General features: G+C 39.5%; 1 protein-coding gene across 2 annotated transcripts in view; it reads left to right on the top strand.

Moving 5' to 3' along the window:
* Positions 1 to 13,222, top strand: part of LOC134569179 (chymotrypsin-like elastase family member 1) — a 45,056-nt gene that overhangs the window by 12,363 nt on the left and 19,471 nt on the right. Inside the window, exons 2-8 of one of the 2 annotated variants that reach the window (XM_063428090.1) lie at positions 2,396 to 2,475; positions 2,657 to 2,757; positions 6,944 to 7,069; positions 7,523 to 7,659; positions 7,872 to 8,017; positions 10,623 to 10,772; positions 11,583 to 11,701. In XM_063428090.1, the coding sequence (XP_063284160.1) occupies positions 2,396 to 2,475; positions 2,657 to 2,757; positions 6,944 to 7,069; positions 7,523 to 7,659; positions 7,872 to 8,017; positions 10,623 to 10,772; positions 11,583 to 11,591 (749 nt within the window). In that variant the 3' untranslated portion in view covers positions 11,592 to 11,701. Of the gene's footprint in view, positions 1 to 2,395; positions 2,476 to 2,656; positions 2,758 to 6,943; positions 7,070 to 7,522; positions 7,660 to 7,871; positions 8,018 to 10,622; positions 10,773 to 11,582; positions 11,702 to 13,222 lie in introns of those variants that run through there. The other variant, XM_063428095.1, reaches the window with a different exon arrangement.

The following is a 13,222-nucleotide window of genomic DNA, read 5'->3' as shown; positions in this document are numbered from 1 at the left end:
AACACGTACAATACACTCAGACACTCCCACACAAAACCATCCCCACTGCCTGTGATACAATTACCTTACACAAGGGGTAATGTAATTATCACAAGCAGCGACATACAGTTTTTCCACATTATTCGTAACTTTAAAAGTATGCATCACATTCACATAAAACATACATTTTCAGAATCAGCATACTCCAAATACAAACATATGTCATTGGTCCATTGGTCCACATTGGTCCACATTGGTCCACATTGGTCCATTGGTTCAAAAGATAGATTAAAGTCCTTTGTGACCAAAGGAAGCATGGCTTTTCTGCCCAAAACCAGTTCCACAGAGTCTTCTATCCTTGAGATAATTGGGAAGTAATCCAATTATCTCCAAGGACAGAGGCAAAACTCCATTAAGCACATGGCAGTAAAAAGACAGTAAAATACAATAAAATACACAAGGTTACATTTATTACATAAAATACAGACATGCAACATATCCCCAGATAGCTTAGGTATGAGCGCACATTATTACTGAATGGCGCTCAGACCACACACATACAGTTCAATTGCTATGGAGCCAAAGTCTTTTATTACATGAATAGGCTCCATGGCATAGCTATCTGGGTTAAATGAGTTAATTCAGTAAATCAGAGAATCTACCGAACGCCAGGGCAGAAATACATGAATAGACCTTTCTGCATAGGAAAATAAAGTATTTAAATGCTGGTCCATAGTCAAAAGGCAGCAGGCAGGCAACCAGGCTCCTACAATGCACAGTGGCGAGATTGGTCTCGTCACAATACACATACACACAGAGACAGGAGGTGAGGGTGACAGTGTGGGAGGGAGTGTTTGTGTACTGGTGACAGTGTGGGGGGACAGTTTGAAAAAGGGTTGCAGTGTGGTGGGCAGAGTGAGAAAGGGTTACGAACTGTGTGGGGCAGGGGGAGAAATGGCTACAGTGGGGGGCAGGGTGAAAAAGGGTTACAGTGTGGGGAGGGGGGCAGAGTAAGAAGGGGTTACAGTGTGGGGGGGATGGGTGAGAAAGGGTTACAGTGGGGGGAGCAGAGTGAGAAAAGGTTACAGTGTGAGGGCAGGGTGAGAAAGGGTTACAGTGGGGGGGGGCAGGGTGAGACAGGTTTACAGTGGGGGGAACAGAGAGAGACAGGGTTACAGTGTGGGGGCAGGGTTAGAAAGGATTACAGTGGGGGGTAGCAGAGTGAGAAAATGGTACAGTGTGGGGCAGGGTGAGAAAGAGTTACAGTGTAGGGGGCTGGGTGAGAAAGGGTTACAGTGGGGGGAACAGAGAGAGAAAGGATTACAGTGGGGGGGGCAGTGGGAGAAAGGGTTTCAGTGTGGGGTGCAGGGTGAGAAAGTGCTTCAGTGTGGGGGCAGGGTGAAAAAAGGTTACAGAGTGACAAGGGAGGGAGAGTGAGAAGAGGTTACCGTGTGGCTGGCAGGATGATAAAGAATTACAGTGGGGGCAAAGTGAGAAAGGGTTACAGTGGGGGGGCAGGGTTATAAAGGGTTAAAGTGGGTGGGCATGGGGAGAAATGATTATAGTGTGGGGGGGCAGGGGGAGAAAAGGCTACAGTAGGGGGCAGGGGGGAAAGGGCTACAGTGAGTGGGGCAGGGGGAGAAAGGGTTACAGTGTGGAGAGGGGGCAGAGGGAGAATGGGTAACAGTGTGGGGAGGGGGGCAGAGTGAGAAGGGGTTACATTGTGGGGAGGGAACAGGGTGAGAGGGTTAAAGTGTGGGATGGGGGGCAGGGAGAGAAGGGGTTACCATGTGGGAAGGGGGCAGGGTGAGAAAGGGTTAAAGTGTGGGGAAGAGGGCATGGTGATGGAGGTTACAGTGTGGGGAAGGGTCAGGGAGAGGAGTTACAGTGTAGGGGGAGATACACTATGTCCTACCTTTATTTTTAATATAATACATTTCCTGGTGGTCCAGTGTCTCCCTGGTGGTTCGGTGGGTTACCTCTCCGGTCTGCAGCTCCGCCGGGTGCAGAACTGCAGTGTGATAGAGGTCTCGCAGGACTCAGAGTGTTGCCATGCTAACGCTCTGGGAGCACGCAAGACATCTATTACACAGTCTGCTGCTATGCACCCGGCGGAGCTGCAGACCGCAGGTTGTGGTCTCTCTCTTGGGCAGACTGATGGAGGGGTGCGGCATAGAGGGCAAGTCGTCGGGCCCCCTCCTGTGTCGGGCCCGTGGTCATGGACCGATGGCCAGACTAATCAGTCTACCTGACGGTCTCATAGCCCTAGGTCGCCGGCGGCCCACACTTTGGGAAACCCTGACGTAGGGCATAAGATGTTTTTTCTCATTCAGTACATGGCTATTCTGACTTTAATGAATAACCATGAGAGTGAATTCACTGAGCTTATACTCACAGTGTTTTATTTACCCCAAAGGACAATGTTATGAAGATGCTGAAGGAAATGAGAGGGTGGTAGGAGGATCAAATTCTGCACAAAATGCATGGCCTTGGCAGGTACGTGTGGCTAACTTCTCTCTTTAGAAGGCAATAGAAAGTATTGCAATGAAAACTCCAAGTGCGACTGTGGAACTCTACGATAAACTACACATTTATTTAACAAGAAAATGCTAAATTATATACTGTTTATGATTTGCTTGATATTTAATACATATGTTGAATCATTTCCCTTGTCCAGATTTCCCTTCAGTATCAGTCTGGAAGCAGCTGGTACCACACCTGTGGAGGTTCTCTGATCCGTGCTAACCGTGTCATGACCGCTGCTCACTGTGTAGACAGGTAAAACCATCAACATATAATATTGTGTTAGCAGCATTAATACAAACATTATAATCTACCTAAAATAGATATCCCAAGCACCATAACCACCAAAGTTAATTGGATATTTAAACCATTGTGAATCAACACATCCCTTTTATTGCTATCCCTTTCAATGGCCATGATGAAAAGACTACACTGATTCAATGTATTCGAAATAGTCCATACTCTAGTGTTTGGAACTCTTGCAGACTCTTGAATATGCAATTTGTGCTCATACCATACACAAACTCATGGAAAGTGAGGAATGAGTTTACTTCGTTATAGATATCTCAGGCTAAAGGAGTAGTAGGCTTTAGGTGCTGGAGATTCCTTTTGTTAACCCAATTTAAAACAGCATAGCTTTGAGGCTCTATAGCCACTGCAAAAAGCTGCAGTTTTTATTGGGTACTATTGATGTGCTTCCTACATTTTATAATGAGCATCCGTATGAGTAAATATAAACTAAATGATTAATGAATTAATGATAAATGAAAAATAAATGATTATTTTCTTTAATAGTACAATAACAAGTAAATATTAATCACTAGTAAAATCTATTTAATGTATACAGCAACAACACAATTTGCCAACATATAAATGTATATTTGCATACTCAGACGTATACTAATATAAATTTTTTTGCAAAAATCTTAGTCCGTTACAACTACAGAATTTCCTTCGATCTTTCACTGCTTTTTCTGTCATCAAATAATTTCTGATCCTTGCTAAGATTCTGTACTTTGCTTCATCTTAAATTGAATCTCCTATACCAAACGCTAGTTAGACAGATCCAGTCTAAGAGTCCATGGCAGGGTACAAAAACTATGGAAAACAAAACAATACTATCACCACATTAACGTGTGAATAGTGTGAAATAAGTATGCAATATATTTAGCAGGTAAATCAAGTGGACAGCCTTCCAAGGATCACTTCCCAGGTAGTGATCTTTAGACCAGAATACAAGCAGAACACATATTGGATACGGCTGTGGAATCTAAAAAGAACACAAAACATAGTGTAATACAATTTTAACAAATAATGTGCACTGTACAAAAATGCACTCACAAGATGTGGACATATTATTCGCTCAACGGGTGCCTCCCCCGATGTAATTGGGGGGCTATGGATCTCTCTCCGCTGTCTGCAGTATAGCAGGAAATCAGGACTCTGCACGGTAGTATAAAATAGCGGCTTTTATTATAAATCAAATAAAATTGGTAAAACAGCAGTAGTTGTGGGCTTACGTGTTTCGTCCCACATTTGGAACTTCCTCAGAGACCATAAAATCAAAGTAAATTACAGATGGTTATACAAAAATAACAGCCTAACAATTCCCACCCCAGAGTCCCTTTAACCCCTTAAGGACACATGACATGTGTGACATGTCATGATCCCCTTTTATTCCAGAAGTTTGGTCCTTAAGGGGTTAAATAGGGCTAATCCATGAGTTCATTGGTGGTTCAAAGAGCGTTGCTTCTCCTGGTCTTGCTGGTTCCCTTCTTGCACTGGATCACTTGTAGATCTTCAAAGAATTATCTCCCATGTCTCGTCTGGTAATTAGACATCTGCCAAAAAACTGGAACTGGAAGTGTGTCCCATTGAACACTTCCACGTTCCATTCACTGAGTGATGTGAGCCACAGAGATCAAGACGGCTGTATATGTGCCATATGTAGTGTGCGACCTCTAGTGGTCACCAAAGATATTGAAAGATTTAACAATGGTATTACTAAAACGAAACAGCAAGTATTTAATCTGCTATAGAAAAGGGTTGTAATACCATGGATAATCATTAATCAGAACCCTCAATATGAATTAAAGTGCAAGAAAATTAACTTATATCATGTGATTATTGCATAATTATTTTTCTTTTATTAATTATATCTCTAGTTTTCTTTTTTGTTTTTTTGACTTCATTCAATTAAAGATTAATTCTTTAAAGTGACAGTGAATATATTAAAGGGAATATGTGCAATAATTGATGAATGTCAATTGTTCTTTCTCATGTTCTAAACAATAATTATTTAAATAAAATAACATAATCTAATGTAACCACACATACCTAGTCGTGAAATAGCAACTAATTACATTTGATGTCCCTAATTTAAAGATGGACAAAAATAATTTATATTTCTATTTTTCTTTTGCTACAATAGTTTTAATCATAGAATTATTTATTAAGAGTAACACCAGATATGTTTAGGTGAATAGGTACATTAAACCATAAATACCTAATATTTAAATTATATTCAAAATAGTGATACGGATGTACTGTATTGTTTTTATACATCCTCACTACTATAATATGTAATTGTGTAGGCTATCATAAATCGGTGATTGGTATCCCCCATATATAGAGTATATAGAACATATGTGTACAGAGGAAGATAATACATTTAGAAAAAAATACACCAAAGGTGCATGAACCAAAAACAAAGAGGAGAAGATATGATAGAAGAGCTAGATTTAATTCGTTTTTTGTAATTTGGACTATGTCCACATTAAGTCCCTTTGGTTCCAACATTTGGAGTTTGTGAATCCAATAGGTTTGACGTTGAGCAAGTTTCTTTACCCTGTCACCACCATGCCAATACGATGTCACCCTTTCAATACCTATACATTTAAAAATTTTAAATGAAAAATTGACAGGACTTGCAATGAACTGGGACCGAATGTGTATGTGTCATGAGGCTCTTCTTTATATTATTTAGATGTTCTAAAACCCTGACCTTAAGGATTCTTTTAGTACATCGACATTCTGTTTGCCACACGGGCACTGCAGCAAATAAACTACAAAGTCCGTGTGGCATCCAGTCTCGGACTTAATCTTAACCCCTTAAAGACACATGCCATGTATGACATGTCATGATTCCCTTTTATTCCAGAAGTTTGGTCCTTAAGGGGTTAAAGGGACACTATAGTCACCTGAACAACTTTAGCTTAATGAAGCAGTTTTGGTCTATAGAACATGCCCCTGCAGCCTCACTGCTCAATCCTCTGCCATTTAGGAGTTAAATCCCTTTGTTTATGTGCCCTAGTCACACCTCCCTGCATGTGACTTGCACAGCCTTCCATAAACACTTCCTGTAAAGAGAGCCCTATTGCAAGTTCTGTTTAATTAAGATTTTCTTATCCCCTGCTATGTTAATAGCTTGCTAGACCCTGCAAAAGCCTCCTGTATGTGATTAAAGTTCAATTTAGAGATTGAGATACAATTATTTAAGGTAAATTAAATTTGTTTGAAAGTGAAACCAGTTTTTTTTTTCATGCAGGCTCTGTCAATCATAGCCAGGGGAGGTGTGGCTAGGGCTTCATAAACAAAAACAAAGTGATTTAACTCCTAAATGACAGTGAATTGAGAAGTGAAATTGCAGGGGAATGATCTATACACTAAAACTGCTTTATTTAGCTAAAGTAATTTAGGTGACTATAGTGTTCCTTTAAAAATTTCTCCCGTTGTAAAGCTGGAGAATTAATTTACCCTATCCAAAAACATAGTGGAACAAGCTTTACAAGAATATTGAAAAAATAATTACATCCTCTAAAGGTACCAGAGAGCCCCATGGTGTTCCAACACTCTCTGAGGAAGGTCCAAGTGTGGGACGAAATGCGTAAGACCACAACTACTGCTGTTTTACCAGTTTTATTTGGTTTATAATAAAAGCCGCTATTTTATACTTCCATCCGGAGTCCTGATTTCCTGCTATCCTGCAGACAGCGGAGAGGGATCCATAGCCCCCCAATTACATCAGGGGAGGCACCCTTTGAGCGCATAACATATCTTGTTACTGCATTTTTGTACAGCGCACATTATTTGTTAAAATTGTATTACACTATGTTTTATCTATGTTCTTTTTAGATTCCACAGCCGTACCCCATATGTGTTTTGCTTGTAAAAAAAAAAAACTATGGGCTGGATTTATTTAGCAGAGTAAGGGTTTAATCTACTTACTTAATAGTAATTTCTCCATTGAATACTATGGGTAAATTGTTATTCAGAAAACAACCCAATCTGTCATAGTACTAAAATATTTTTTTTTCAACAAAAAAGTACTATTGTAACATATTTGTCATACCTAAAACGTATCTCATTTTCATGATATATACCTTCTACATACTGTGAGTGACATAAAAAACAACTATATTATTTTATTTCTAATAAACAGAGTTTATACCTTCCGTGTGGTTTTGGGAGAACACAACCTGAGTGTAAACGAGGGCAGAGAACAATATATCTCCGTGTCTAGAATTGTAAAACATGCCAGCTGGAACACCAACAATGTGGCTGCAGGGTAAGAAATAGGGAAAACTAATGTGTGAAATTATGAATTTGCCACTTCATAAAAATAATATTAGAATATTTGTTTATAAGAATAACAACATTCACAAAAAATGACATTTGTTAAGTGAAAAGTGGATGTAAACTGCTCCCCTTTCCGAATATTAATATTCTGATCTTAGGGCTCCCAGTCCTTTGAAACACTCTGGGACAACTATCCATTAAGTACATATTCATCTTAAACATACATTTTAACTGATAAATATTTTTTTAATATTATATTCTTGGGATACACGTAATGATGTCCTTTTGCTATCATTTTTATCCACACAATGTTCTCCTAAGCTGCTATTAACATACATTTAAGAACTCTGTCATTGTAAATAGCTACAGTAATATATTGTGTAATTATAACCTACATTTACATCTATAGGCCTTTCTTCTAGTTGTTGTCTTTTCTTAACAGGTATGATATTGCAATCCTTCATCTAGCATCGAGCGCCACCCTGAACAGCTATGTAAAACTGGCAACACTGCCAAGTGATGGGGCTGTCCTGGCCAACAATTACGCCTGCACCGTTACTGGATGGGGAAGAACAACCAGTAAGTATCTAATTTGTTTGTTTTTTAAATAGTATACCTAAACATTCTTGCTTTTTCTGCTCATCAATAGATATATAAAATATCAGTTCATCCAACTGGTTATTAGAGACAATATTCTGTTTGGTTAATTCTGATTGTTGAATAGTAGATTATTACATATGTTCCATTTGACATCATATGCTGCTTAATATGAGCATGTGTTTTCCCCATAGCCGGTGGATCCCTCCCCTCAATCCTCCAGCAGGCCCCTCTGCCTGTGGTCGCTCACTCAACCTGCTCAACAAGTTCCTACTGGGGCAGCACTGTGAAGACCACCATGGTTTGTGCAGGTGGTAACGGAGTTCAGGCTGGATGCAATGTAAGATATTGAGTTACATTTTCATAATCTTACAGTCTGTGTTTTGCAATTTTCCCTTGAAAGGTATATAAACGCAGCTTCTCAGTTATGGTGAAAGGTGACAATGTGTCAGGGTGGGGGTCCGGTGCCCGGGGGACCCAGTATGCCTGATGTTCAAAGTAGGAGTCACAGTGTGGAGGTGGATTAGCAGGGTCTAGTGCAGGGTATCCGCACGCCCCCTGGTGTTGAGCACCAGCGTTTGTGCAGCCACATACCAGAATCCTGATTCAGCTTATACGGATCCCAGGAACTAGGAGCTTGGAATTAAGCAGACCTCCCAGAACTGAATAGGGAGGTACTGCAGCAAGAATGTATCCAGTAAAAGGCAAAACTAGGAAAGGCACCAAACATGGAAACAAGACAGAACTAATAGAACCCAGAACCAGAGAAGGATAGGAAGCTAAACCCAGAACATGTACATAATACATAAGGGAAATAATGACATAACATGGACAGGACTGTACATGGACTGGGAATACAAACTAAAACAAGACAAGATATGATAGGCAAACAAGAGGAGAAATAACTAAGTACTACATATGAAAATCATGGGGATTTAGTTACATTATATGATCATATATTGCATAAGCCTGCCAACAAAGCCAATGTACCCCATATCTGGCCGGTCCTACTCTGCCTAATGTATGCTAAAACAACCAAAGTAGACATATATAGCACTTATCTGCAAGAAAGGGCAGAAGCCTTGAGCAGCTGCCTGCAGGAACACTGAAACAAAAGGAATGATGGAAAACAAACGGGTATGGCAACATAAAACATAAAACATTTAAAGGAACCCTAGAGACTGGGAATTCCTGGGACGGAATACAAGAATGAACCCAGAAAAACCCAGCATAAAGAAAACCAGACATAGAATAGAAAACCAAAAAAAAGAAGAAAAATTAAACAAGAATTGTAAAAAGAGTACTGGACACCAGAAGCCATTGCCAGAATGATCCGCAGCTAGGAACAGGATGTGACACAATGTTTGAAAATTTGAATGCATCGTTTGAATTTTATTGCCCAGCTACCTTTCCAAGGCAAGTGTTTCACAAGTTTGACCTGTGTTACTAATCATTCAACGATTATGAAGACCACATGGTATAAAACGGTGAAAGATCTGGAGGTTGAGCCTGCAGGCCTCTTGTTCCCTCTCCTCATTTGCGTATAATCTTCATCTAGTTAAGGCTTTCCATTTTCTCAGAACATCAGTCACTTAATTATGTCCAAGACCAAGAGGGTACTGATAAGTAGACAGTGCAGTACATTATTGCCTGGCATTGATTAACGGCTCAGAGATTTTGGACTGACAATGTAACTTCTCATCAGACGCAAAGGTACAATATTTAATTTCAAATAAAAAAACAAAACAATATTTAATCTGCTTCAATAAAGCATTAAGGAAGGATTTGAAGTCACAACAACAGATACACAGTGGAGCAGAGCTCCCTGTACCCTGGCTGGGATGGAGCCTCTCCATCCTGGAAAAGGGTTGGGGACTAGCTCTATTTCATCCCAAGGACTGGATGACACGACACACAGTCCTGGGAGAGATAGTTCTTACAAAGACTTCCCCACTTAATCCTCCACAAGCTGGAACAAGATGCTGAGCAGTAATTAGCCCTTGCCCCTTCCAATAACTAGTCAACACATACTTCTGGGAGTGCAACAGATTTTAATGAGACAAACTCGTCCATTTATGCACAGACCCCCACAGTGGGTCTCCAAACAATACAATACAAGCCTCTCCCAGGTGTCTCTGTGCCTGGGAGATAATTGAGTTAAATACCGGTAAGTTAATTATCTACCAGGAACAGAGAGCCAAACATAAAAGTACCCCAAAACATTATAAAAACATGCAATAACCTCACATATCCTACATCCCCAAAAAGCCCTGATATAAGTGCCCAAGTTGTCCAAATAGTGTCTAGGGAAAGCTGCTGAGGGCGGTTGAGCAGGGTAACTCCCAAACGTGGTGTGCGACCTGGACCGTAGTCGGTGGGCAGGAGACCAGCTTCCACACTCCTCCAGGAGCTCATGGCAAATGTTCATGGGAAGGAGTGTTTGTCGCACACAGGAATGAAGTTGAGGTAATATGTATAAAAGAAGAGTTGATAGCTAGACAGGATATGTACGAGGAAGGAAAGAGGTGGAAAAAGTGTTGTTACTATTTGAGAGAAAGAATCTGGGTTGAAATGGAGGGATCTGAAAGACAAATCAAGGTGAATGAATGATTGGTTGGATGAATGGCTGGATGGTTTGATGGATGGAAGGATGGCTGACTGGCTGACTGGATGGATGATCGGATGGCTGGCTGGCAGATAGAAGAAGATATGAACTAGAAGGGCTTTTTAAGTATAGTTATGTTAGTGTTTTAGATTATCCATGTTTTTTAATTATGTATTTGATAATATTGCTAACCATAGTTTTGTATACATATGGGTCTATATAAAACATTATAAATATATTCTAACATTTTTTTGTAACTGGGTCAAAATGTATGCCAATATTGTAAGCATACCCTTACTTAAAGCTGGTCTAAAATACATCTACATTTTTTCTACTATAGGGAGATTCTGGCGGACCCCTCAACTGTGCTGTCAATGGAGTTTACCAGGTCCATGGTGTAACTAGTTTTGTGTCTTCTTCTGGATGCAATGCCTACCTCAAACCAACAGTGTTCACCAGAGTGTCTGCTTATATCTCCTGGATCAATGCTGTGAGTTAAATTTGAATAAGAATAAAATTCGTATTATATTTATGTGCAGTAGATTGACCATACATAGTGAAAATGGTAAAGTTTGCTTCTTTATCCATCTGTCATTTTATCAAATGTATGGATATATTCGTTGTTCTCCAATATGAACATGTGAAAATTTAAAAAGTATTTTATATTTCCATTTTACTTGCACAAACAACATTTGTACAAATATTCACTATTCACCAAAGTGCATTCAGCCATTTGGTTTCTAATATAGTCCATGCGTGAGATAGGCATAAGGCTATCCTAGACTTAAGATAAGGCCAGGGACTAATTAAAAGTATTTTGAAATAATGGACAGACTAGATGGGCCGAATGGTTCTTATCTGCCGTCACATTCTATGTTTCTATATACTGGTTCATGGGCAAGAAAAGCATGGTGAGTCAAAAGGGAACAAAAAAGGCATGATATGAGGCAGAAAAGGTTAGAGCAAAGTCCATTACCCGCAGGCAATGTGGCTGTTTATAAAAGCAAGAGGAAAACAACAATGAAGTTTCCTCTTTAAATCATAGGTTTCTGCACTGTAGATCTGGGTAACAATATAGCTATAGAGTTGTTGTTAACATCAAATGGAAAGTCGTTGTTGGCAGTCATGCACTTGGGCTTTTTAACCCCTTAACCCCTTAAGGACACATGACATGTGTGGCATGCCATGATTCCCTTTTATTCCAGAAGTTTGGTCCTTAAGGGGTTAATGAATGTCAAGAACTTATTAAGAACATATGACTTTTTCCTTGGTAACTAACAATGCATTATTCTTCTTTCAGAATATCTAAACAGAAGACACGTTACCAAGAAACACTTATAGAGACATCAAAAAAGATTGTCCTTATATTGTTTGAATTCTGTATTGGCTCAACATTCATTAAAGAACAGTATATTCATACCAGGTGTCTCTGCTCTATTGTTGTGTTTTGTTACTTTTAAATACAAGGTTTATTTGTTTAAATCAAAATTGTAACCTAATGCTCAGGGCATGGTGTGCAGTACTCAATATCATTCATTAATTAATATCTTCACTACCAGTCTCTTTTTATTTTAAAAATAGCATAATATATATTTGATGCACACAATGCACATAAATATAGTGTGCAAGACCATTCTTGTGCAAATTATTTTATGTTTAATGTACTCACTTTTTGCCACAAACAGTAGATGCAGTAAATATAGGAAGATACTTGTTAAACAGAAGTGTTCAAATAGCCAGGTAGATGTTATTGTTTAAGACCAAAACACTACCTAATAATAAATTGCTAACTGTAGCATCAATTAAAGGGACACTATAGTCAGCTGAACAACTTTAGCTTAATGAAGCAGTTTTGGTGTATAGAACATGCCCCTGCAGCCTCACTGCTCACTCCTCTGCCATTTCGGAGTTAAATCCCTTTGTTTATGAGCCCTAGTCACACCTCCCTGCATGTTACTTGCACAGCCTTCCATAAACACTTCCTGTAAAGAGAGCCCTATTTAGGCTTTCTTTATTGCAATTTCTGTTTAATTAAGATTTTCTTATCCCCTGCTATGTTAATAGCTTGCTAGACCCTGCAAGAGCCTCCTGTATGTGATTAAAGTTCAATTTAGAGATTGAGATACAATTATTTAAGGTAAATTACATCTGTTTGAAAGTGAAACCAGTTTTATTTTCCATGCAGGCTCTGTCAATCATAGCCAGGGGAGGTGTGGCTAGGGCTGCATAAACAGAAACAAAGTGATTTAACTCCTAAATGACAGTGAATTGAGCAGGGGAATGATCTATACACTAAAACTGCTTTATTTAGTTAAAGTAATTTAGGTGACTATAGTGTTCCTTTAAATGACCTGTGTCTTTTCATGCAATCCCCCTCCCCCTGAGGGAATGAGTTTTAGTGGCTATCATGCTTAAACTATTCCTTGTGTGACAAATTAAGCTCACAAATTATTCTCCAAATGGGAACAAGGGGATTGGTGTTTAAAAGGATGCTTTTGGGGATACTGCAGGCACACGTTGGGCACCAACACAACTTAGTACATTTGATTTTGGTTTATTCATTTTGGCTTCATATTCCTACTGCTTTTTACTTTAAATTCAAATCTCTTTATTTGCCTAAAAAATAAGAAAAACAATAGTTGCAAGCAGGGCCGGTGCAGGGATTTCTGCCGTCCTAGGCAAAGATCCATTTTGCCTCCCCCTTCATATCACTAACTCACTGAAAGACACACACTGACAGACACACACACTTACTGACAGACACACTCACTGACACACACATTCACTGACACACACACACACTCATTCACTGACAGACACACAAACACACACTCGCTGACAGACATACACTCACTCACTGACAGACACTCACTGACATACATACACTCACTCATTGACAGACAGACAGACACACACACACACAAACACACACACAGACAC

Source organism: Pelobates fuscus, chromosome 1 (genome assembly GCF_036172605.1).
Source record: "Pelobates fuscus isolate aPelFus1 chromosome 1, aPelFus1.pri, whole genome shotgun sequence".
Lineage (NCBI taxonomy): Eukaryota > Metazoa > Chordata > Amphibia > Anura > Pelobatidae > Pelobates > Pelobates fuscus.
This window is presented reverse-complemented; position numbering and strand designations above follow the sequence as displayed.